Source organism: Urocampus carinirostris, chromosome 6, assembly GCF_059441175.1.
Source record: "Urocampus carinirostris isolate Australia breed hairy pipefish chromosome 6, RoL_Ucar_1.0, whole genome shotgun sequence".
NCBI classification, from domain to species: Eukaryota; Metazoa; Chordata; class Actinopteri; order Syngnathiformes; family Syngnathidae; genus Urocampus; species Urocampus carinirostris.
Window position 1 is genome coordinate 3,728,930 of NC_142354.1, and position 26,925 is coordinate 3,755,854.

Here is a 26,925-nt window from a genome sequence, read left to right on the forward strand (position 1 = left end):
TATACTGTTGAAGTTTTCATCGTAATTATTTGATAGAAAAAATTGAGACATTTGGGTGCCAAAGACTTTTGTGATGTGTAAAATTATAAAGTAACTCATAGGGGATCGGGAAGTTATTCAATGATCATGATTTATAAGCAAAAGGTATCGTACCGGATGAGAATTGATTAATTACTCTTCTGCATTTACTTGGATTGGATCGATACCAGAATTCTCAGTATCGTCTACCACTACTGGATACCGAGAAGCCAGGTTTCCAATTAGAGGCTAAAAACAGATGAGCAGTTGCTTCGAAGGTTTTATTTACAGAATATATTCTAGACATAGGCAGCACGGCGGCGCAGTGGTTAGCGCGTGTGCAGCACAGTTCTAAGGTCATGGGAACCTCCTGTGTGGGTTCAAATCGAGCTACTGGACTTCCTGTGCGGAGTTTGTATGTTCTCCCCGTGCTTGCGTGGGTTTCCTCCGGGCACTCCGGTTTCCTTTCACATTCCAAATACATGCATTTCAGGTGGATTGCCCGGTCCAAATTGTCCCTAGGTGTGAATGTGCGAGCGAGTTGTCTGTCCCTGTGTGCAACCAGTTCAGGGTGTCCCCTGCCCACTGCCCCTATGATTGCTGGGATGGGCTCCCTACTGAGGATAAGCGGTGCAGCTAATGAAATGAAATAATGAGATTTTGGACATAAATGAGCTAGTAGACAAAGGCTCTAGCGATTAATGTATGCAAATACTGACTTTTTTAACCCTCATTCTTATACAAAAAGGGCAGTATATAAGTTGTTTTAAAATTTATTATATAAGTTAAACATACAGTTGAAATAATGACTTCTTCTGATGACCACCTCATCATTTTCGGGGAAATTTCACTGAAGCCCCTTAACCTTTAATGAGGAAATCTTTTTTTTTTAAAACAGACAAAAGCTGAACTTGATTTAGAGTGATCTCCTAGGGAATATGTATGTTTAGACATCTCATGAACTAAAATAGCTGTTTCCTGTCTGTCATTGTGTATTCCACTTAAATTATTAAGTTGATCTAATAGAATAAAACACAACTGAAGTTACATAATGACGACTAAATAAATGAAGGGGTTACCAGTGAACAAATTATATAATTATGACTAACGAAGGCCTGTGATATACTTCAATATCACAACATGCTTTGCAGCTTATTTTATTTCATCTTTTGTTTTCCCTTGATAATCTCAAAACTGATTTGATTGTTGTGAATTTTATTGAATATTTCTGTCAACATAATCTTTAACAATATGTTTATAAATATGAGTTTATTTGGGAATTTTTGTTGCTGCTAAAGTTATTGGACTACTCTGAGATCATTGCACTATTGTTACAGTGCATTATTTTTTTCCATTGCACTATTAATATGACTTGGGCCAGTGGGCCTTCAACGAGATGCCCCCGAAGAGGATCTTACTAGCCCACAGACTGGTTCTGAAAATAGTTCACCAGTGACCAGGTATTTTCTAAGAAATTTGATTTGTTATTGGCAGAGAAATCAATGACACTATCATTGTATTTAAAAAAAACAATGTTGTAGTGGTCGACTGTGCTTATTTAAACCCTACTTCTAATATTGATAACATTGTAACTACATAGTAATAACATAAGTTGCTATTCTATAAATACATTTCAAACTGGTAATCACTAACAAAAAAGTTGCTTTCAGGTTCAAAGAGGTTGGCAACCCCTGTAAGTACTACATTGAAAATATTTTTTGCCTTTTTAATTGGACTTTTTACCCTTCAAAGTCTTAATTACATTTGTACCCACGAGTGCTATATCTAATCATGTTGCATACAATGTATTACCACATTGATATCAATGACAATAAAGACCATTCTTTTTTGTCCAATTTTGTTATCAAGTTTTTGTTATCTTCCCCAACACAAACAGGCAACATTTTCAATGCACGGAGATGTTCAAGAACAGGGGTCACCAACCTTTTTGAAGATGTAAGCCACTATTTTTAACTAATTGGTGTGAAAGGATACCATTTTGATATCCTTTTCCACAAGAAAACAACTTATATTATTAATATGTTATTACCAGAGGTGGGTGGAGTAGAAAATTGTCATCGTAGGTGCATGTCCACTGTAAGAGAGATAAACTAAAAAGAAAAATCAAGAAATCACAATGCATGATTTTTTAACGATTTATTTGTGTGATATAGCTGCAAAAAAGTATTTGAACACCTGAGAAAATGAATGTTATATTTGAATAATTAATATTTGGTACAGTAGCCTTTGTTTGCGATTACAGAGGTCAAACGTTTCCTGTAGTCTTTCACAAGGTTTGCACACACTGCAGAAGGGATCTTGGCCCACTCATTCACACAGATTTTCTCTAGATCAGTCAGGTATCTGGGCTGTTGCTGAGAAACACTAAGTATGAGTTCCCTCCAATGATTTTCGATTGGGTTCAGGTCTGGAGACTTGCTGGGCCATGCTAGAACCTTGATATGCTTTTTACAGAGCCACTGCTTGGTTTTCCTGGCTGTGTGATTCGGGTCATTGTCGTGTTGGAAGACCCAGCCACGACCCATCTTCAATGCTCTGACTGAGGGAAGGAGGTTGTTCCCCAAAATTTCACATCACACGGCCCCTGTCATCCTCTCTTTAATGCAGTGCACTTGTCCTGTCCCATGTGCAGAAAAACACCCCCTTTCTTCACGGTAGGGATGGTGTTCTTCTGATTATACTCTTCATTCCTCCTTTATTCCTCCAAACATGCTTCGTGGAATTATGACCAAGTAGTTATATTTTGGTCTCATCTGATCACAAAACTTTCTCCCAAGACTCATCTGTATCATCCTAATGGTCATATGCAAACTTAAGAGGGGGTTTGAAATGTGCAGGTTTAAGCAGGGGAACCTTTCGTCCCATGCATGATTTGAAACCATGACGTCTTAGTGTGTTACCTATAGTTACCTTGGAAGAGATGGTCCCAACTCTTTTCAGGTCATTGACCAACTCCTTCATGTAGTTCCGGGCTGATTCCTCATGTTTTTTAGAATCATTGAGACCCCACAAGGTGATATCTTGTATGGTGCTCCACTCCGATTGAGATTGACCATGTTTAGCTTCTTCCATTTTCTAATGATTGCTCCAACAGTGGACCTTTTTCACCAAGCTGCTTGGCAATTGCTCCGTAGCCCTTCCCAGCTTTGTGTAGGTGTACACTTTTGTCTCTGGTGTCTTTGGACAGCTCTTTGGTATTTGCCTTGTTACAAGTTAAAGTCTTACTGATTGTATGTGGTGGAGAGGTGTCTTTATGCAGATAATGACCTCAAACAGGTGCATCTGATTCAGGATGATACATGGAGTACAGGTGGACTTCTAATGCGCGCACTAACAGGTCTTTCAGGGTCAGAATTGTAGATGATACACAGGTGTTAAAATACTTATTTGCAGCTGTATCAGATAAATAAATTGTTAAAAAAGCATGCGTATGTTGGAGACCGCTGGTTTAGCAATTCCAGCAACATTCATGAAACGCTTCATTTATCAGATTTTTGTCATGAATATGTGATATTATGTTTCACAATAGTAGCCATTGGCTTAATATAAATATATAATCATCTAAGTCAAGGTTTTAACTGCAGTTCATTAAACTTGTGTCAGGCTGACTTGAAAATCAACTCTGTTGTTTTTTTTTTGTTTGTTTATTGTTGTTAGTGTGCGGCAAGATGGGTGACGCCGCCGTGGCCAACGCAAGCATAGTCATCAACTACCGAGACTCGCTCAGCAAAGCAGTGGTAAAAAATGTGTTGGTGCTCGCTATCGGCCTGACAATCAACTACATCAACGCCAGCCTCCTGTACACCTTCTGCAGGCACCAGGTAGGAAAAATCGCCAAATCGATACCAAAACCTGTGGATAATCATATTATATTGTTTGTAATTTTTTTTTATATTTATTTCCAAAAACTCTTACATACTACACCCAACTACAACTTGTTGCAGAAATTCATAGTAAAACAAGGGGTTTTGCTCAAGCTGCCTGAGAGGATCAATTGTATTGTAGAGTTCGAGTTTTGCTTTATGTGATCTTCAATTCAAAGAAGTAAGATGATAGGCCTACAAATGGCGTTCAAGGCCAATTCTGGCTACAAACTAAATTAATTAGGAAGTTATAAAAAAAGAAATTATATAATCGCGACTAAATAAAGACAGTAAAATCTTTGAATATTAAACAATGAGCTTATGTTTGTTACCCGCATGTAATGTAATTATGGCATTTGCAGGTGAATCCGTCTCAATTTCAAACCCTGCCAAACTAATTAGCACAGAGATAGCATCCTTATCAAACTAGTGTGGGTTGCTGTAACAATAAACTTTGATTCTATGTCAGGGGCCTCGAAGCATCACAGGGAGTTTGACACCCCTCAGCACCCACTGAATTTTAGTGTTTTTTTTTATCTCTTTTGAATGTCAAAATCTGTTTTATGGAGCTTAGTTCTTTTAGACAGACAGACAGACAGACAGACAGACAGACAGACAGACAGACAGACAGACAGACAGACAGACAGACAGACAGACAGACAGACAGACAGACAGATAGATAGATAGATAGATAGATAGATAGATAGATAGATAGATAGATAGATAGATAGATAGATAGATAGATAGATAGATAGATAGATAGATAGATAGATAGATAGATAGATAGATAGATAGATAGATAGATAGATACTTTATTCATCCCCAGAGGGAAATTCACATTTCCAGCAGCATCCCTGAGCTGAGAACAATACAATAATAAAGCAAAAAGAATACAACATACAAATACCCAGTGTGACGTGCAAATGCCCACTGTAGCGTGTTATATAGAATATCTAAATAGTGCTACACAGAATAAATATTGCAATAAAATTCGGTAATATGCAATGTAGGTGGTGTGGTATAAATGTGAGGTTTCTTACTGTGCATTCAGAAAGAAAATTATTGGAGGGAGCTGAGGTCCTCAATAGGGTTAAACCAACAACAGTTTTTCTTTTCTCATTAAGAAAAAAAGGACAAGACTGAGAACACAGCAATGAGGAACACCTGTTGGGCCACCTGTGTCGAACTCATGGCCCGTGGGCCAAATATGGCCTATTACTTCACTTTTTGTGTCCCGTAGTACAATGCACGGAAAAGTACAAGAGAAAAAATGTCAAAATGAAACAAAGAATGGCGTGTGGTTTTAAATATGGCTGTTTACTTTGAGACATACAAGGTTTATAAAATAGCACCTAAGTGTCTGTGCAGAAGTTTAGAGAAGCCTTAGCTTTTTTATGACAGATCTGAATCCAACAGAAAAGTTCCTGGTATTCAGGTAAACATTTTCATTAACGAAATAAAAATAAAAAGCAAAAGACTTTTAAATCATTAAATCAACAATTTAATTAAAATGTGTGTAGTGTTTTTATGCATTTTTATTACTTACCAGTCAGCATGAATTAACCTAAATTAATTAAACTGTAGTTGAAATGAAATGTTGTTTATTTTATTTTTTAAAGAAACACTAAACGCTAAAAGAAAAGAAAATCTTAGTGAAGGAAAAAATTAAAGAAAACAACCTGCCCTTTAAATATCATCTTACATCACTGAATCATAATTTATTCATGAGCAATGTTCCCTCTAATTTTCCACAGGTCTGAGCGTTCACACAAGTCGGTGAGCAACGCTTGAAACAACAGTGAGCAACAACAATTCCAAGTGTGGCAACTAAGTCATTATCAAACATGTCCAAAACTTGACATCCAGTTACATTTTGCTGAGTTTCCGGCAATGCAAAAAAAAATTCACTTTTGATTGAATTGATTAATGTATTTTTGCATAGGTTGTACGGCCTACAAACGTCATTTGTTTTTACAACAATTCTTTCACAAGATTTCCATTTCTTTTTTTTCCTGGTATCTCTTGTCGCATAATACTAACATTTTTGGGGGCTTATTTAGTAGGTTTCACGATACAGAACTGTATTTAATCACATTTTTAGTGGAAGTACAATGTTGGCAACAAGATTGACTTGGTATTATTGGAAAATATTTGAATGCAACACAAACCTTTTCTTCTTTTTCCCTGTTTTTTTTTTTTTTTTTTAATTCCTTTAAATAAATCTCATTGTGTTTATTTTTCCTAGCTGTTACTTTTACTGATTTTTCCTTCTTTTTTCTCTTCCTCTTATTTCTTTTTCATTTTGGTATTTTTTTCCTTTTTTTGTCTATTTTTCACTTTTCCTTTAAGTCATTTTGTGCACAACTTTACATAATATTTGGTTGTGTAGGGATTAAAGAAGCAAAAACAATCTGAAGAGCCGCTTGGGACCCGAAAGAGCCGGTTCTTTATTAGTGAGCCGAGCCGAAGAAGCCGGTTCTCGAAAAACTCTACTGACATTACTCAACTTCGTTCTCCTCAACCCATGAATTTTTACCTTCATGCACTGTAACTTTGACTTAATTTGCTTCTTAATTAGCAATTTCGAGCCCTGATTTTTGCGAGCTTGGCTAGATTTTCTTGTGCGCGGAAAAGCTCTGGGTAGTGCGCAATTGCTCACACACGCAGTTTAAAGGGAACACTGCGCTGGATAGATTTTCTTGTGCGCTGAGAATGTGCGGGCAGTGCGCTATGCACACCCGCGCAGCTTAGAGGGAACATTGTTCACGAGCCTTTCGAAAGGACCCCCAGACATCAAGCTGTGTCATTAATTGACTAGTCTGGCCTCTGTGAAAATGTTTTGTTGACCATGCGGACCCAAGCTAAAATGAGTTTGACACACCTGTGTTAAGCCAGTGCTTCTCAATTATTTTCTGCCACGCCCGCCTCGGAAGAAAAAATCCTCTTGCGCCCAACCTACTTACAGCCCCCCTTACACAAGTATAATTAAGATAAAATATATAAAATGTTTTAATTTACATCTCTGCACACTATATCCTCATTAAAGTATAAGATAATAAAAAATGAATATTGACCAATTTACTTTATTAACTGTAACAAAGAAGAATTAAAGTTCGTCTGAAATTCAAAAATAAAAATCCTTAAACTATAAACATCTTGATTGACCTTGTCCAACCATTTGATGCTGAAAAATAAAATTAAATGAAATTGCAAAATAATCATGCATTCAAACTGATTGCCAATATTAACTCAAGAGCACAATCCAAAAAACTGCAAAACAAAAAAATATTAGTGCTGATCATTTTTAATCAAAGATGATATGAATATTTTTTGAAGCAGGAGCAAGCAACTCTATGGCTTTTGCTCAGTTGTTATGATGCCAACAACGCTCGCTGGTTTACTGATGGAGGAGTCTCAAAAGTGGATGATTCTTGGCACCAAGGTTGAGGTTTGGCATTAGTGAGGACCAAATCATAAGAAAAGTCTCACGTGAAATAAGGCAAAGGAACCGCCAATACATTTGTCTTTTGCGTCTGTGTTTCAGGAGAGAATGTGATTTCAGCCTTTCTGCACTGTTCTAAACCATCGCCCTTTTTCTTCGGCACACTAAAAATACATGTCATCCATCCATTATCTTTACCGCTTATCTTTTGTAGGGTTGCGGGGGTGCTGGATCCCATCCCAGTTATCTTGGGGCAGTGGGCAGGGGATACCCTGAATTGGTTGCCAGCCAGTCGCAGGGCACCCAGGGACAGACAACTCACTCGCTCATTCACACCTAGGGACAACTTGGACCGGCCAATTAACCTGACATGCATGTTTTTGGAATGTTTGGAGGAAACCGAAGTGCCGGGAGAAAACCCATGAAAGCACAGGGAGAACATGCAAACTCCGCACAAAAAGGCTGGTAGCTGGATTTGAACCCATGACCTAAGAACTTCGCCGCAGACGCGCTAACTACTCAGCCGCCGTGCCGCCCCCAAAAACCTTATCACTGAAAGCTTTATTTATTTAGCTTCATGCAGTTCCCTGACCAAAAATGTATTGTGGCAACCCAACGGTCTTTGCTCATCTCCCACCGTGGAGCCACCGTGGTTGCAGGGAAGCTTAGCACTACATCTGCTTTGTCAAACTTCCTCAAACTAGTTTTTGGGAGGAGACATTCTGTCTCTTGAGCCCATCCTGTCTTCACCTGTTCCCTCATCTGTGGTAAATATTTTTTCACCGTGTCACATGAGGGTCTGTTCGACTTCGTGTTTACACTATGCACTACGTAGAGACGGAATGCAAAATGCGCCACTGCTCCCCTAGTATAGTGGAGATGGAGTTTAACATATCAAGGGGACACCATTGTAAAACAAGGAACATAAAAAAAACGAAGTAAAACAAACATGACAACGCAGCTGTCACATGCCCAAAAGGGTGACACAAGCAAGGGGGAAAAAAAACTCAACTGTAAGGGTCTCTGTGATGCTCAATATTTGTAGTAATGCATTATGAATTCACAATAATCCTATCAGGAAGTTAAAAAACAAAAAAGGTTCCCGAGTTTGAACACGCCTATGTATATCTATTTTGACTAAGTAGAAATGTAAAAAGCCTAAAAAGCGTTGAGTGTGATCTGGTTTTTACTCAATCTCTTCCAGATTTTCTACTCCAACCCCCGCTACATTCTTTTTTTCACTCTGGTTGTGAATGACATGATCCAGATGAGCGTGGGCATCACCCTGTTTGTCATCAGCTATGCCCTATACAGGATCACCGCATTGTCGTGCGCCCCCTTCATCCTGATGGCCATCATCACAACCGAAAACACACCCCTCATTCTGGCATGCATGGCGGGCGAGTGCTACGTGGCCGTGCGTCTTCCACTTCATCATGCTCGAATCTGCACAGTCAAGAGAACTTTGCTCCTCATCGCTTTGATTTTTACCATCAGTGTCATCTCCGCCTTCCCAGACCTCTTTGTCACCCTGGCCGTTGAACGTCAGGACTTCTTTTGGACCAAAATTTTCTGCCTTCGAGAGACAGCCTTCCCCAGCCGAATGTTGATCCAAAAGCGGGACATTACTTATATCCTGTATCTGGTCCTGGTTTGGTCAGTCATTTTCTTCACGTACTTCAAAATCCTGTTTGCGGCACAAACGGCCAGCAAGGATTCAAAGAAAGCTCGCAAGACCATTGTCCTGCACGGTGTTCAGGTTCTGCTCTGCATGACCACGTACGCCGTGCCTCTGGTCAAGGATGCATTATTGCTCGCCTTTCCCGAAAACTACTCTGACTCATTGTTTGCCTGTTACATCATCGTGCAGGTGTGGCCCCGATCCATCAGCCCCATCATTTACGGTGTGAGGGACAAGTGCTTCAGGAAGTATCTCAAGCATTATCTCATCTGTAGGACACCACCACATGGGATATCCTCTTGATCAGGCAAATAAACGGACAAACAAAAAGTATATTTGTGGTGATCAAAATAAATATATATGGATGGTTTCATCAAGAAAATCTGAAAACCTGTTTAATTCATTGAATTAAAGTAAGAACACAATACTTATACAGCATATTGAATTTATTTGCCAATCCTGTGAAAAGAACAATTTCAGGCTGTGCATTTCCCACCTCGGCCTTCAGCAGAGAAGATCTTTAGCCCAAGCCCGACCCGACTTAAATTTCAGCTCGGGTCGGGCCTAAAAATGTCAAACATTACGTTCAGGTCTAGGCGGGCTTTTCTCTCACTGACTTTTTTTTCAAAGTATCCAACCATTTTTGTTCTTCTTTGTCCCTCCGCCTCTCTCTCTCTGTTGTGCATCTTAAACATGTACTGCTGCTGTAATTCAGAGTTCAGTTTCCAAAACGTCAACTCTGGGGAAAGAAAAATGGTAAATGGTGGAGAATTGCTGGTTGATATAACCTTTGCAGACTCCGAAATATAAAATATGAAGATGTTAATGAAGTCTTGTTTAACTAAGATTTCGTTAAAAAAAGACAGGATTTACATGCCACCCATCCGCGCGCAGCAGCATCCTTAACGTCTCCGCACCCCTCACACAGTCCGTTTTGTTGGGTCTTTGCGTGGACCGTGCTCAGCGGACCCAGAGAACCGGGCGTGCAGAAGGGTCCTGGGTTGGCTCAATTCACCTATCTTCCTCCTGAGTCCTCACAAATAAAGTATGACATTTTGGGTTTGCTTCAGACTCCATCCTGCAAATCAAGTTAATTTTGTTGGCCTTCGGAGTAGTCCGACTTTTCTAAATAATGCCCATCTTTTCTTAATAATCAGAGACCAAATACATTTCTTCTCTTATTTTAGCCATTGTGGGTTCACCAGAACCCTATTAAATAACACAACAAAATATTTGCTTGTGCAGCTCAACTTCCAGTTAAATTTGGTTGGCGCGATTACTTTGGTACATTAGAGCCCCCTATCTGACATTGCCTTATGCCTTGTAGCAGGCATTTTTGTCCGATTGGTTAAACCCAGAGTCACCGTCACTTATGTTATGCCTAAGGGCAGGGGTCTCCAATGTGGTGCCCCCTGGCACCAGGGTGCCCCTAAGGACAGCTGAGGTGCCCGCAGACCTGTTCTGAAAATAGCTCACCAGTGATGGGTCATTGGGATTTTTTTTTTTACCCTACTTCTAACAATTAACCTGGTAATAAAATAGTATTAACATAAGTTGTAATTTTAGAAATGTATTAAAACTGGTACCCTTTATGCTAAGTAGTAACAACAAGTAGTTCTTAGCTTGAAAAAGCTTAAAGACATCTTGGGGCCTTCAGATCTGCTTGTGAAGCCCTCTGGGCAGATTTCTGACCCTGGCAACAAGCAATGGGTGCAATTTTATTGCTTACCCAGGAAAAAAACGATGAAAGGAAGCAGACAGACAATGTGTTATTATTTAACAAGTATTTATGAACTAAATATAACTAACATCAAGTGATTCAAATATGATTGAAGTGGCTTGATGGTTTTGATTGTGTGAAGGCTGTCAGGAGATAGGATTAGTTGCGCATCAGCAGAATAGAGCACTAAAGTGCAGGAGGTATGACATTTATGAAATTGTATACAATGGTAAATAAAAGGTATAACATGCAGAGGGTGAAGATGAGGAAGCATCTGGTAAAAAAAGGGAATTTCACAAAAATGATTGTTAGACAGACATAAGTCACAGGCCGCAACAAAGATACTTTTACAATGTTTAAGGATTATGCAGCTTTTTAAAATTAAATCAAATCATTTTTTTGTAAAGCCCTTTTTAGACAATGAATTGCCACTCAACAAGAGTTGGTCTTGAACCAAGAGTTGGTCTCCTCTTAATAATATCAAGAGTCCCCACAGAACTCCTCTGACAGACTGTTCCATGGGTAAGGACCAAAGTGGCTGAATGCTGCTTCTCCATAGGTTTTGGTACGCACCCTAGGAATGGTCAACAAACCCTGCCAGATGACCTGAGGGACCGTGAGGGCTGATATAATAAAACCAAATCAGACAGATAGGATGGCCCAAGGGCATTTTGAAAATAGAGCACCTTAAAATCGATCCTAAAACGCAACCAATGCCGCAATTTTAAAACTAGTGTGATATGATGCCTCCCCAGCCCCAGGAAACACGCGTACTGCCTTTTTTTGTAGCAGCTGCGAGCTGGCAATATTTTTTAGGGGGGAAAGACCGGAAAGCAGGGCATTACAATAATCTAAATGAGAAGTTATAAAAGCATGCATCAGCCCCTACATTTCAATGTTTTGGGGGGATAAGACCACAGAGCAAGGCATCACAATTATCTAAACGAGAAGATATAAAAGCATTCATCAGCACCTCCGTGTATTTTCTGAGAGAGAAATAGGCCGACTCTGGCTACTTTCTTAAGATTATAACACCTATGTTTTTGTAAAAGCTGCAAGCTGACAACGTTTTTTTGGGGGGGAAGACCGGAGGGCAGGGCATTACAATAATCTAAATGAGAAGATTAAAAAAGCATACACCAGCACCTATTGCCTAAGAAATAGGCTGACTCTGGTTATTTTCATGAGACGATAACACTCAACATTTGTATAATTTGAGCATTTTGAGAAGTCGGGTGGAGGAGGATGAGTCATTTGGTGCAAATTAGTGGAATATGGGTGCATGCGTTTCTATGAGTAGAACAGAAACTAAAATATCCGTAATGATAGAGGGCGGTAATGCACCACAGTGATAAATGAAAACCGCCCTTCACTTCAAGAAGGAGAAAGGCCCGGAACTACATTAGGTTAAAACTTCCTGTTTCCTCTACACACGTGTGTTTGTGGCGACTATTTTTTTCTAACTAACACATCCAAAATAAGCGCCACTTGCGACAAATTTATTGTTGAATTCATCATGTTTGAACAACTGGGGCTTATAGGAACTATCCTTGACGACGAGCAGAGTCCGGTTGAAAATGACAGCGAGTCTGAGCAGGAGGTAAGAGAGACCGCCTCTGAGCAAAGTTCTGCCTCGGGAAGTTGCACTTCCGGGCGGATCAAGGCAGAGCGGACCTCGGGCACATTGGTGTTAGAATAGTGTCCCAAAGAAATTTAGAATTTATTTAAACGGAGACGTAGCTTGCCCATAGAATTACGGATACAATTGATTGAAACGAATGTAGAACCCTCCTGTTGTCTTCGGATCAAAATGACCTGCCACTGTGTGTTCTTCTGATAAAATATTTACCTAAGAGAAACTTGCAAATTAATTTGTTACATGACATTACTGCACAAACTGAGGAAAATTGTATCAATTTTATTAAAAGCAGCAGAAGCCAATCCAGTCAGTTCATGCTTTTTTAAAGAAGAAATGTCATGTTGTTTTGTAGTTTCTCGTTGAATATTAGCACAAGGCTGAAACTAATCGAAAGTTTTGTCCACAATGCATCCTCTGTCCTTTTTTCTCTCCATTTGAGGAACGATGACTATCTACTTCTCTGCTGCCCTCTTATCACGTTTAAATGACTGTTTAAATCAAACATTTTGCGATTGTGTTGGAAAAGAATAAGTGGTTCATTAATCTCTTACAATTGCTTTCATTCAAAAATAATTAACCAATAAGAACAAAGTGATCATAATAAAATAAGTCCAACCATTAGATTTGTTACAAAAGTTAAATGTGCACAACTGAACTTCAGTGCCAACAAAATTTGATAATGCATAAACCATAAGCAGGCGTTTAAGTAAAACTCGGGCGTAGAGAAAAAAAATCCTTTTGAATTCTTAGTTATTAAATGATCTTAAAAATATTTCATTTGAATTAAGAAAAGATCAAGAAACTCTTTTTGTATCTTTTTGGAACATATCTGATTCCTTATTTGTATGCCTTTAGGCCAAGTGAGTTAAATGTTTTATCTGGTTGACTTTGGTTATAAAACGACTTAACCATTTAACTTCTGTCGTATATGCATAAGTCACAGGCATCTGACTTGCGTGATGGCTGTTTTTTGCTGCTATGAAGTCACTTAAGATTCGTTAAACCAAATAAAATTGGTTACCTTTTTTCTTGACATTGAAGGTTGCAGAGGAATTTGTTAGAATTAAATAATTTGAAAATATACCATGTAACAATTGATCTTTTATCATTCAAAGCTCTATCATACAGTTATGCTGTACCTAGAAGCCAAAAGTAAATCGATAAAATACCATTTTAAAAGCGCACCCAAGTCCTGTGCCATGTGACCACTAAAAAAGATGCTTGCACCAGTGACACTACTGGAACAGTTGGTGTAGATCCCTGCTATGGCAGTGCTGCATAGAAATCACATAATATTCTTCTGATTACTTATTAGTACTATATTAGTGTTATTGATAATGGAACAGAATGTGTCAGGACAATAATGCAGTCCCCAACTTTTATCAATCTCAATGATGGGTCTTTCTTGAGCCGACACTGTATTACATTTTTTGCAATTGTGCGCATTAACAATGACTGAGATATGGTCTCCTCCATGAAAAGATTGCTTATAGCTGTTTATGAATTATTTTTCTAAACACACCAGAAATAGTAATTATAATTGTTGTTGTACTTCGCAGGAAGAGCCCATCATTCTCAACCGGAAGAAAAAGTTCGGGAGCCAAGGTAGCAGGTCAGCAGACTTCAATAGTAATTTCTTGTTCGGAGAACAAGATTCGTTGGACCTCGGAGATGAATGGGTCATGGATGACGTCATGAAGCAGCTAAAGAAAAAGGTACAACTTGGGAATGTGGCTACATTGGTCTAGGTCTTTTTGTAAAAGCCGTTCATCAGGAGCGGAAAAACAAAATGATATTCACACATAATCCTAAATGCGTTGACAAAAAACAAACTGGTAAACCGCACAAAATATCAGTTCAACCTAGAGTACTTTTTTTAGTACTTTAGTAGAGCGGATGGATGAGGAGCGAATGTTGAAGAGGATCTACAAAGCGGAAGTATAAATGTTATTATATGTGTCTGTCTTGCTGTCGGTCACCCCTCTTGAGGGATATTTTTGTGACATTTTTGTGATTAAGGGCTATATAAATAAATTTGACTTGACTTGACTTGGATATGACCAAGATAGATAGATAGTATATGTTTGTACTGTATATGATTTTGGGGGTTGGGCAATAAATCCAAAAAATTTGAATGATTCATCATTGAAAAAATCGAGAATTAAAAAAAATTGCAAAATTGGCAATAATTGAAAGTGCATTCACACTGGGGCCCTCGTACTTTGCTCTTGCATGCTTACTGCTCAAGTCCGAATATAGTAGTGTGAGCGCATTTGTTCCAAACCTAGGCACAAAACGTTCCTCCAGTTGGTCATGCTTGGTAAAGCTAGAAAGCGTGATTACTGTGGTTCGCAGACACTTAAAATTGTATGAATCAGCTATGCTTGTGCACTGACACAAAATAGAAGGAAGAAATACAGTCAGTGAAGCAGTTTGCCCCCATCCTTTGAGCTTGTCTTTTAAACCTTGTGAACTGTGGTTGCTAGTTACCAATGATCAACCCGAGAACCTTTGGGCACCGCATAAAAACCTCTATGCTTCATTAGAAAGCAGGATCCTAGATAGATTCCAACCTGACAATATTTTACTTAAAAGTCCCGGATGTGCTTTTGTTGACAAAAAGCTTTTGCAAATGGTCGCCCAGGTAAGGTGGCTCACGTCTGAAGGCTTCCCAGGACACCAACTTTCTCATCCTCTGTGCTGGCATTTCATCTGATTTGCCTTCAAGGGGCTGCCATGGCTAATCCAGATGCCTGCTTTCAGCTTTTTGCTTAGCCCTCTGTTGTTCAACTTTTTGACGTAAGATGCAGTCCGTGGACGGAAAGGCGTTGCCACACTTTGACAAGTGGCTTGTCTGCACGCAGTCTCGATTAGGTGGTCCAGGACATCTCAGATCTCCTCTTTCACCAACTCGCTTTGGAATTTGGGTCACTCTGTCTGAGTTTTGGCTCATCGTCTTTTATGCGACCAATTTTATTGGGGTTGCATCGGACGCAGTGCCATTGACAGACTGGCCATCTGCTCACAAGTTGGTCGGCATTCTATGCCTTGTCGCTCTATTTCAAGGCATTAAGATGTTATGCCTTTTCGTGGCTTTTAGGCACCCTGACCTTGCTAGCAGTTGTGAGCAGCTAACAGCAGTCTTAGGCCTACAGCACTTTTTATAATTTGAAGCTCGGTCGCCAAATTCTTCAAATAGGAATACGGCAAGATGCCCTTTTCCACAACGCATGCGCTCTCAATACAAAACACCGCGAGATGTCTGAAAACATTTGTGCAACCCTTCTAGAGGAGAAATGAGTCTTTTTGTCTACATTATTCATCTAATACATAACACTAGGTTTGGCTACTTTTTTCAATGTTTACTACATACTCACTATATTTAAACTTTTTCTCACACAAATCAAGTGCTCAATTCATACATCCACTATGAACAGTCGTGGAAGTTATCTATCAAAAACGCTATACTTATCTTTTGGTATCATCTAAATCATTGTCGGAGTTTCCTTTTAATCTTGAAGAACAATGACAAATTAATGCAATTTGGTCCGCTACCATAGCAGTGTTCTCGTTTGCCCGCGTCCCTGCGTCCTAGACGCATAATTTTTGCTGGGGACGCATCGTCTCTAATCAACGTGCCCCTGGGACCTTTTTTGGCTCAACTCATTAAAAGAGCTCTCAAACGGCTCACTTGCTTTGATGATTGATATTACGAATTATGTTGTATAAAGAAGTTAAGAACAAAAGGAAGTATAAAAGGAGAAAATGAAAAAAGACAGGTTTTTGGTTATCCCTTTAATCGGTATATTACCAACAATAATTTGATGCAGAAAATGAATTAAGAATTTGATGATTAAAACTGAATGACTATAAAGATTTATATTATATATTTGTCGCCGATTTACGATTTCAACCTCGATAACACTAAATTTTGGGGACCCATAGATCTATGTTGGGACTCATAATTTTTTGAGCATGCGAGTCCCCGGGACACATCACTTTTCAGAGGTACAATGAACACTGCCATAGTCACCACCACTTACAACAACACAAAAAGCTGACGTTAGGTCTGTGTTACAATCTGGCACCATTGATCACTTTATGGTTGCCCTGGTGTTTCAGTCTAGAAATATTGGGCTCACATTTTACACATCACAGCTATCATTCGCATTTCCTTTTTGTGTAATGGTAAATATTTGCTTGTCTTCGTAATTGCTATCTGTGTTTATGGTAGTCGCTATTTTGAATATTCTGGTGATCCAAGAACATGTGATGTAAGCAAGTTGAAAACCGCACAGCTAAAAATTGCTTCACTTGTGCGCGGGTTTGGCGCCATTGACATTGATATATTTAATTCCCCACAGTTTGATCCTATATATATATATATATAACTTTACATTGTTTAGCAACTTAATTTTCCCACTGGACTGTTGTTTGCAGAGAAGTCTTACTACTCTCGACCAGAAGATTGACAAGGTCCGAAAGAAGAGGAAAGCAGAGGTGCGTTTCCAAATTCTTTGCCCGCTGCTGGGCTTCTGTAGTACTCGCTGAGTGAGTACTCCCTGTCCAATGTGCAGGAGAAAGCATCTGCTGGTGAAGATGATTCTGCAGTAAAGACAAAAACGGACGAGGATCACATGACAACTGAAGACACTGACAATGAGGAGGAGGCTGAAGATGATGAGGATGATGAGGACGTGGATGAATTCAACTCTGACGACGAGCAGGTTCTCACCAAAGCAGGTAAGGATTTTATTTTTAAAGACCCTTTTTGTGGCTGAATTCCTGTGCTCTTTTGGCAGACACGTTAAGAGAGAAGCAGCGTCGTGGGAAGAAGAGGAAATCAGAACAAGAGGTAAGGAAAACAAACGGGCTCAAAGCAAAACTTTTAATGGAGTAATATATATAATGAGAAAGGATTTTAAAGCACTGTATGTAATTTATGTAGTATATGTATTGATATTAACTGTTGCAATATATTGTAGACCAGTGTTCCTCAGGAGGTTAGACCCGTTTTCAGTGGGTCACTGGCATTTGCGTTTACAAAATAATGCAAAGAAAACAAAAAATGTACTTGAAGGTCTATAGATTACGATAATTCCCTGCAAATGCAAATTGTCACATGCCTTTACACACTACAGAAAGAGACTGATTAAATTTGTTTACACATATTGAGCAACAGATAAAGCAAAGAATATACGAGACATGGATTTTATTATCTTAAGAACGAAACCACAGAAGCAAATTATTTGGGATTTTATTTTAAAAAAATGCACCTAATTGAACTTTAAAGGGAATTTGTTACTTGAAGTTGTTTTTGTATTGCTGGTCTTTTTATGTGAATACATCAAACTAGCTCTGGTTTGAACTGCCTAATCGTTCTATTCAATAAATTCAATACTTGGAATTATTTTATTGATTTGGGTCGCGGCTTGTAAATAGTAAAGAATGATGGGTCCTTAAATCAGACCAGTTAAGAATCACTATTCTCGACTACATTCTCTCTGCAGTATAAATTTCACTTGGGCAACAATGCATAAATTGTTTAGGAGCGTCAATTCCATGTAGACTGGAGTGGCTGTTTAACAATAAGCTTGGCCGATAATTGATCTATTGTAATTGGAATTTATCTTTTGCAAATTTATTTTTGTATTTGTAATGTTTCATTTGTACAAGTGTGTATGAAACCTCTGCCCTAACGTACTGGTGTGTGCTCAGGAACCGTCGTTCCAAGAGGACGCGTCAGAATTTGATGACACTCTTACCTTTGATGACATGAACCTGTCCAGACCCATCCTTAAGGTAAGCAGACCCACCGGCAACCCCACTCAAAATAGTCTTTTGTCTTTGTTAGGTTCACGTTTCCAACATTTATAATAAAACGCTCTGCAATATAGGACAAAGAGAATCGGTTCTTTATAATTAGTTACTTTATTAATCATCATATTGAGAGCCGCCGAGATTCTGCTGTTAGACATCTTTTCGCTCGCTCTGCCCTGCTTGCTGCGCTCTGGCTCGGCTCTGGCTCTGAGGATCTCCTCGAAAAACCTCCCTTCTAATATTCAGTTTTTGCCTTTGCTACGTAGAGTTGATTAGTCTTCTTTCGAAGGCCTGCTTTCCATCCAATGATGACAGGTGACCTTGGTCCTGGGAAACTCCTTTTTCCCAGGCTCTTTGGTGAAGAACAATCTTGAGTTATGGGATGCCAGGTCAGGATGTATTTCGTTGGTATGTGAGAACAAAAACACAGTCTGTACATAAAAAAACAACTCATGGCCTTGGAGTTTAGTTTACGGGCTGAGAACTCTTCAAAATGGCTGAGAACACATATAACATATTAAATGTCAACTGTAGGATAAATACAACCCCATCATTCCCTCCTCTTTATCCTATTGGTGATTTAATACTTCATTCAACTGTCACTTCGCAATACGATTTTCAACAGAGAAATCATGAATACAACACAGTTGTTACACATAGAGGTTGTCGTCATAATGACCAGGATCTGAGTAAATATAAGGAAAATGCAGAGACAGGCAATCATCATCAACATTTGTGTCATTACAATTTTCACCATCGTCATTTTTATGGTAATTGCCAGAGTCATCGTCAGCATTGGTGTCCGAGGGCAACAGAGCATACAAAGGTACCATCTTTGCCTGCATTGGGGCAAGAGCTGTTGTAATTAGTCTCGTTAGCAATGTTCTTATGCACGGAATACAACAACATCCACACAATGTGAGAATTGCCGCAAAAACGGCTATCGCCATCATAGCTGATATATTATTTTTTATATTTTCCAAACGTATCTCCAAAACCATCCCACATTGATGTGTCAACTCCTGAGTGGTCTTTCATCTTGTTGTTAAGTGACCTGAGGCCTTCCAGGGCCTTTGTCAGACTTCCGTCTGCTGCCGTGTTGTTCGGTATGAACGTGCAACATTGGTCACCAAAGATAGAACAGACCCCTCCCTTTTCAGCCAGTAGCATATCAACAGCAATCCGGTTCTGGAAAGCCATGAGGGAGGTAGCAGAGAGTTGCTCGTGTATGGCGGAGAAACCTTGTTCTGTTTTGTTTCCTAACTTCTGCACATTGAAATGGATATAGTTTATTCTGTCAACATTTTTATTAATTGTACACCAATAACAAATCAAAGATTCAAAACCCGCTGCTACTTGATCTGCTAATTTGTATTCATCTGGTACGCCTCTTGGAACACCGATGCTGTCGATGTATGTAGGATCATTGTCACTCCAGGCATAGGTAGACCTTTACTTTTCCATGCATGTGGTAACAAGCTCTTCACAGATGTTAGCAATTCAGGGATTGTGGTGGCGGTTATAGACACAGGTAAAATAAGAGACACAGATGCACACAATCCTGTGGTATTGTACGGTAGTCTATCATACAACTTGTCTCCTCCACACCACCACCAGATGTCACTCCGGGAGAGTGGTTTAAATGTTATATTGACTGTCAACATTTGGTGACATTGTATACCCTTCAGACTACACACAACACAATCAGTCATGACAGCATGTGCCGCCTGCTCAGCCATTAGCAACCAGTTGTTATCTATCCTTGAAATTCCTGTGGTAACTTTGAACCACCCATCAATGTCTTCGACTGACATGCTTACTGATGTGATATTTGTCGTTACAGAGTAGTTACTTAATTTTGGCTGATCAGTCGATTTCATGCTGTCATTTACACACACTACGACCGGGAAAAAGGGGTCCATGCCCGAGGACCAGGCCCATAACGTGAAACCCCAGCACGTGCTGTTAAACAAAAATCTGATCCCGGAGGTCGAATTGTCTGGTTTGTAACGGTTATAGTCAGTTGTAAATTGCTTCCTTGATGCTGCAATTTAACCCGATTTTTTGAAATACTGGGCCTCAGAGCTGTCCCCTGGGGTCCAGTACTCCCCTGCTTCCGTTATAACCAAATACTCCCACCCTTGGAACGCTCCGTGTCCAAACACGTACCACCAGTACTCCTCCCACCCTTGCCCAGTAATATGTGTTGGCTGTCCCCCTAGACTGCCTCACTGGAACCCTTTTAAAGAGGTTGGTGGCATTTGGTGGCACAGTCACTGTCACAGAGTTGTTATAGGTCCACGATATTAACCAATGAGTGCATGTTGTGGCGTGTTTACTGGAGAGTCGGCACATTCCACTAACACCCCTGCTTTTATTAAATTTTCAATCACTGGTTGTATCCCAGCCATAGCATCTGGCTTGAGTGGATATTGTTTTATTCTAGGGCGATGCTCTGTTTTTGGTCTGACTACTACAGGGGATGCCCCTTTTACAAGGCCCACGTCTGTAGGCCCCTGAGACCATAATTTCTCGGGAATCTGCGTCAACAATTCCTCGTCCTCTCCGGTTAAAAAGATTTGTCATTCTTGTTCTTCTATTAAGTGTACTTCTGACTGCACTGTCACCGACCAGAAAAGAGCCTTTCTCCTTTGTACACTAATTTTTCCAAGTCTTGCCATTTGATGCTCTTCTTTTTGCACAACGAGATATGCGGTACGCATCTATCCATAAGCCAGTTATGCTGTTTAAACAGTGACTTGAGTGGGTCAGGTAAGAATACTGCTGCTATGGCGTTTGACTTTATGTCTGAATACTATCTTGGCCTAGTCACGCTGTTTGGTGTTGCTCAGCAGAGCTTTCTTCTTCACATTCAAAGGACATGTGACCTTTTGACCGCAGGCCCAACACTTTACGTCTCGCCGTGTGTGTTACCCCCACACTCCCTTGAGCTCGTTGTTTATGAGCGTAGCTGGGATGTGCTCCATATCACTCCCTTGGCCTCGCTGTTGATAAGCGGCGCAGACAATGGATGACTGATGTCTTTGGCTCTTTCAGCAGATTAGTCCATGGCCTCTTTTTGACAGATTTATATGTCCTTTGGAGACTTAGAAAGAGTCTTTTTGCGGAATTCACTGGCACTTGAGAGTCTCGTTAATTCCACTGTGCTTACGTAGTGGGATTTTTTTTAGTAAATTGGCCGGATTACTCTATGTCTTAAATTTTTCTCTAAATTTAAGTACTAGTAGACATTATCTTAGTTTAATCAATTTCTACCCATTTATTTCCCATGCAATTATTTTTAAATTAGCATGATATGTCTCAAAATCAATTAATCCGTTATTTTCATTTCTTATGAACCTCTTCAAGATTGTTCAATCTATTTCTCATTGTCTTCTAAAAATTCTCTTCCATAGAAACCGTTCCCTTTTTAACTTAACCAAACCATAAGTCAGTATTTGTTACACATTTGCTTATCACTTGTCAATCGTAACATTCATTCTAAAAAAAAAATTTCAGTGTGTAATCATTGTCCTCCCAATTGTCCTTTGGGCTAAACTTGTCAAAATTCCAAACCCACACACTATCTAAACATCTAAATTCTGAAAAGATCAACAAAAAATTCTCAAAAAATGCCAAATCGAACTCATGTCATAACTTTTCTTATGTATTTTCTTATCTCTGTAATCATAATCAATCTTTTGTTATTGATTCAATATAGAACAATACATACTTGTCACTTATGAATTATCTTGTTGAGTGTATCTATTTTGTTTATTCATTATCTTTTATTCTGCGCAACAATCTTTGCTTCTACGCACCAGTCTTTGTTCTATGCAGCCCTTCGAGATCCCTTGTGATCAAGGCTATACAGATCAACATGATCTGGTCCGACTATTAATACTTTTCTCTTTTTTTTTTCCTTTGTTTAAAGGAAACATTTCATTCATTGACTGAAATAGCTTCAGCTACGTTATTAATGATTTCTAATCTCGAATTTTCTTTTCTGTGTTAGCTTGTCATCATTTTCAAACTTCTTTCAAAATTTTGATTATTTGAAATAGTTCATTTTATTGAGAGTAATGTATTATTGAATACGAGAACAACTAAGGAAACAATCTTTTTACGTATTACGCCTCTTTTGAATTTGTCCATTTACGAACGAGAAGATTGACACTAAAATTATGGACCGTTTTTAGTCATCTTCATTGCCTTAATCGTCCTTGCTTTATTAGGAGCAAATCTACACGTCTTAAAGTTATTACCCTTTGCTATTCGCATTTTCAACGAAAAATGATTAGTTGTTTACTCAATATTCTTTCTTTTTAAACTATTCTGTATAATTATCTTGTATTATACTCTCAGTGTTTTCATTTTTTCACTTACCTGTCTTAAACGCATCATTTATGCTGGGTACGCAACCTTTTTTTTCCTTTAAATTTTCATTATCATTTAGTTTACTCTTTAACAAAGATTTTTATTTTCCTGCACGCCGATCTTAGCTAATGAGATCTCGTCGCTTCGAGATTACGTCATTGTTGTTGGTAATTCTTGTCGAGCGAAGGTCAGTCTTTTTATTAGACAAACGGCTTTTTTCCTTGTTCAATTCATCAAAGAGAGCTTGCTTTCAAACGGCTCATTTGCTTTGATGATTGATATCACGAATTATGTTGTACTAAGATGTTAAAGAAAAGTACAGTAAGTAGAAAAATGGAAAAAGACAAGCCTGTTATTCGCAATTACCATCAACAAATGCAGAAAATAAATTAATAATTCGATGATCAAAACTGAATGAATACGCAGATATCTACTATATTTGTCACCGATTTATAAGTTCGATCTTTGTATCACTAAATTTCAGGGGTTCTGCCAAGATCTATAGATCTTTTAGCAAGCTAGTACACGGAATTCAAAATTCCTATCATATTATCATTATTGATAGTTCAGTTTAAAAAAAATCATATATATCAGGGTGTCCCCTGCCCACTGCCTGATGATTGCTGGGATGGGCTCCAGCACCCCCGCGACCCTACTGAGGATAAGCGGTGCAGCTGCTGAGATGAGATGAGATATATATTATATATGTGTGTGCAGCACGGTGGCGCAGTGGCCAGCACGTGTGCGGCATTACTAAGGACCTGGGAACAGGTGTGTGTGTTCCAAGCCAGCCTGCATGCTCTCATTGTTACGGTTTACTTACCTCTTTCAAAAAAAACCATGCATTTCAAGTGGACTGACTGGTCCAAATTGTCCCTATGTGTGAATGAGCTAGTGAATTGTCTATCTTTGTGTGCCCTGCAATTGGCTTGCAACCAGTTCAGGGTGTCCTCCAATCGCTGCTCGATGATCGCTGTGATGGATTCCAACAAGATGAGATCTACTTATCATAGTTATGGTTCATACCGGCCGAATATGAACACAAAACTTTTCTGGTTCTCACCTGTAACGCCTTTATTGTTGACATATTCCTTTAATATCATAAAAATTGGTTTTTCACTTACCATCGTTCATCCCATTCAAATATCTTCATCATCGTTAGTAATGCTACTTTTTTCCCTCACCGTTCTTCCATTTTCTCCTCAGCGGATTGTTGAGTCCAAATGAGACAAGAACCAAAATTCTGAAACTCAAAAACATCGTTAGAGCAACACTTTTGCTTAAAATCAAACTTTTCCTTCCTTTATATATATATATATATATATATATATATTTTTTTTTTTTTTTTTAGTCTATAATATTTCTCATTATGGCAACAAAATAGTGTAGTTTTTGTATCACTACAGTATTTTTGTAGTCGAATTTATTATTGTAATACTTTGCAATTCTCTCATTTCTTGTTCTAAAGCAAAACAATATGTTATGTCTATGTTCATTTGCCTTAAAATAGATTTTCATCCTTTATATAGTTCTCTTTTATTTTTATAGCTTATCTATAAAATTACTGTCACATGTTTTGCACAATGCTGACAACCCTTTTTTTTTTTTTTTTTTTTTTTGAAGATCTTCAAAAGCACTCTATAATGTGCTCCACTCTACCCATTTACTTACTCTAGATTTAAAACAGTTCAATGTTGAAAAAGTAAGGGTTTTTTTTCCAATCTATTGTATTAAGGTTAGTCTCACTTAATTTTCACCAAATTATCTCTCTTAATATTTAATTAACTTTCCCCTTTGTTTCTCTCTCTTTTTTTTTTTTTTCTTTAAACCAATTAAATCTACTATTTTAGCTTCACCTATTTAATGTGAAAATGGCATCTATTTATTTATGAGTTATCTTACTCATTTGAATTTCACTCAATCCATTTTTTCCATTTTAATTGAAAGAGAAAAAAAAAAGTATTTATAAACAATTTTTTCAATATTTTTTGGTATAAAAATGCCCTTATCTCAAATTAGTGTATTTCAATTCACTCAATTAGATTTTTCCTATTCTTCCCAGTCCTTTTTTACCAATTTTTTGAACTGAAAACAGGAATATTTTATCTTTTTCGGTATTATTCTGGCATTATTTTGATTTAACGCATCTAAATAGCTCATTTATATTTTTCCCAAATTTCTCACTTTTATCCAGTAACACAGAGGCTCGATTGCGGTCGGGTCTTCCCTATAAATGACTCTTCACCTATGGGTTCATCGAGTATTTATTATTATTATTATTATTTTTTTTTTTTATAAAATACAATTGCCCAGGGGCAACTTTATATTTCATTCGCTCTTTCTCAATCACACAGACGTCTTGTTTTTTATCGTGATCACGTTCTTACATCGCTTGTTCTTTTTCCACTTATTTTCAGTTGACAGAGGACTCCGCACATCCTTGTGAAATTTAACTAACTTTAAAGCGCTGGGTTAGGGGAGTCCACGCCTCCCGCGGAATTTTAACTGTCTGAAAACTATTTACCTGATAGAGTCTAGAATTGTCAGGGTTTTTCTGTTAAGAATGTGCCCACCGTAATTTTTCCTTTTCTACAGAGAATTCTTAATCTTTTCGACGGAGGATCCTTAAACCTTAAGAATCTACCCCCCGCGCTCGCGAGTCAATTTACTTTTATCGGTTATCTACATGCACACAATGTTACGAATAAATTTTACTCACGATTCTCTAAGTCCTTGGCTTTCCGTCAACCGTCAGATCCCAGCCCGCGAGGGAAGGTCCAGTCCCGGAAAAAGGGTCTTTATGCTGTGGCCACAGTCTTTCCTGGATTTTCCTCTCGCGTCCTGGAATCATCTGGTATCTTGGAATCCGGTTTCGAAGGACCAATTAAATGTTAGGTTCACGTTTCCAACATTTATAATAAAACGCTCTGCAATATAGGACAAAGAGAATCGGTTCTTTATAATTAGTTACTTTATTAATCATCATATTGAGAGCCGCCGAGATTCTGCTGTTAGACATCTTTTCGCTCGCTCTGCCCTGCTTGCTGCGCTCTGGCTCGGCTCGGCTCTGGCTCTGAGGATCTCCTCGAAAAACCTCCCTTCTAATATTCAGTTTTTGCCTTTGCTACGTAGAGTTGATTAGTCTTCTTTCGAAGGCCTGCTTTCCATCCAATGATGACAGGTGACCTTGGTCCTGGGAAACTCCTTTTTCCCAGGCTCTTTGGTGAAGAACAATCTTGAGTTATGGGATGCCAGGTCAGGATGTATTTCGTTGGTATGTGAGAACAAAAACACAGTCTGTACATAAAAAAACAACTCATGGCCTTGGAGTTTAGTTTACGGGCTGAGAACTCTTCAAAATGGCTGAGAACACATATAACATATTAAATGTCAACTGTAGGATAAATACAACCCCATCAGTCTTTAAAAAGTATCTCTGATAAGCGGGTGTGAAAAATCCAACATGACCTGGCACGGGTTCCCACCAAAAACGATGAAAAGTCTCCGTAATTAACATGTTAAAGCTCTTTTGTGGAATACGTCTTAAAGTGTCTTACATTGTTAACGAATGGAAATAGCACGCTGCTAAAAGTGCCCTGTTGAGCGTTTGTTGGTGTTTGGGCTCAACACTCAATGGCCCGGTGCTGGGCCCGCTATTACTTGTTTAGGGTTGAATTGGTTTTAATTCAGTATATTCTAGCATCTTTTTTGCTCATTTTAAATGTGTTAGTGTTATTTCCGTTTCATTCTGAGGCATGTTATCGCCATTCCGGCAAAACGATTAACTGGTCCCCATTCTTCGTCTATTGGGATGTATCAGAAGTGGGCAGGAGGAGGAGTACAGGAAATTTTGTCCAATGGAGCGACGCTAACCACCTGCACCTGAACACCCCCAAGACCAGGGAGATGGTGGTGGACTTCAGGAGAACTAGAACTCACCCGGTTCCTGTAACTATCAAAGGAGAATGTGTAGAATTTGTCCACACCTACAAATACCTGGGTGTGCAGCTGGACAATTAACCAGACTGGACTGCCAACACAGAAGCTCTATGCAGGAAAGGTCAAAGCCGACTGTAATTCCTCAGAAGGCTGGCGTCCTTCAACATCTGCAAAAAGCTCCTGCAAATGTTCTATGAGACTGTTGTGGCAAGCGCCCTCTTCTATGCGGTAGTGTGTTGGGGAGGCAGCGCTAAGAAGAAGGATGCCTCTCGTCTTGATAAACTGGTGAGAAAAGCGGGCTCTGTTGTGGGCACAGAGCTGGACAGCCTGACAACAGTAGTTGCGAGAAGGGCACTGAAAAAGCTGAAGTCAATCATGGACAATTCATCACATCCACTACACAGC

General features: G+C 38.9%; 2 protein-coding genes across 2 annotated transcripts in view; both read left to right on the forward strand.

Moving 5' to 3' along the window:
- Positions 1 to 3,503: 3,503 nt before the first annotated feature.
- LOC148363565 (odorant receptor 131-2-like) lies at positions 3,504 to 9,328 on the forward strand. The gene is made up of 2 exons (XM_088337319.1): positions 3,504 to 3,860; positions 8,549 to 9,328. Exons 1-2 carry the CDS (start codon positions 3,708 to 3,710, stop codon positions 9,326 to 9,328), a joined length of 933 nt encoding a protein of 310 aa, XP_088193445.1. The 5' UTR covers positions 3,504 to 3,707.
- Positions 9,329 to 12,141: 2,813 nt separating this feature from the next.
- ddx27 (DEAD (Asp-Glu-Ala-Asp) box polypeptide 27) overlaps positions 12,142 to 26,925 on the forward strand; it is a 44,342-nt gene continuing 29,558 nt past the window's right edge. The window contains exons 1-6 of the mRNA XM_088337497.1: positions 12,142 to 12,345; positions 13,944 to 14,099; positions 16,825 to 16,884; positions 16,962 to 17,127; positions 17,187 to 17,239; positions 18,103 to 18,186. Coding sequence (XP_088193623.1) covers positions 12,262 to 12,345; positions 13,944 to 14,099; positions 16,825 to 16,884; positions 16,962 to 17,127; positions 17,187 to 17,239; positions 18,103 to 18,186 — 603 coding nt within the window. The 5' untranslated portion in view covers positions 12,142 to 12,261. The remainder of the gene's footprint in view (positions 12,346 to 13,943; positions 14,100 to 16,824; positions 16,885 to 16,961; positions 17,128 to 17,186; positions 17,240 to 18,102; positions 18,187 to 26,925) is intronic.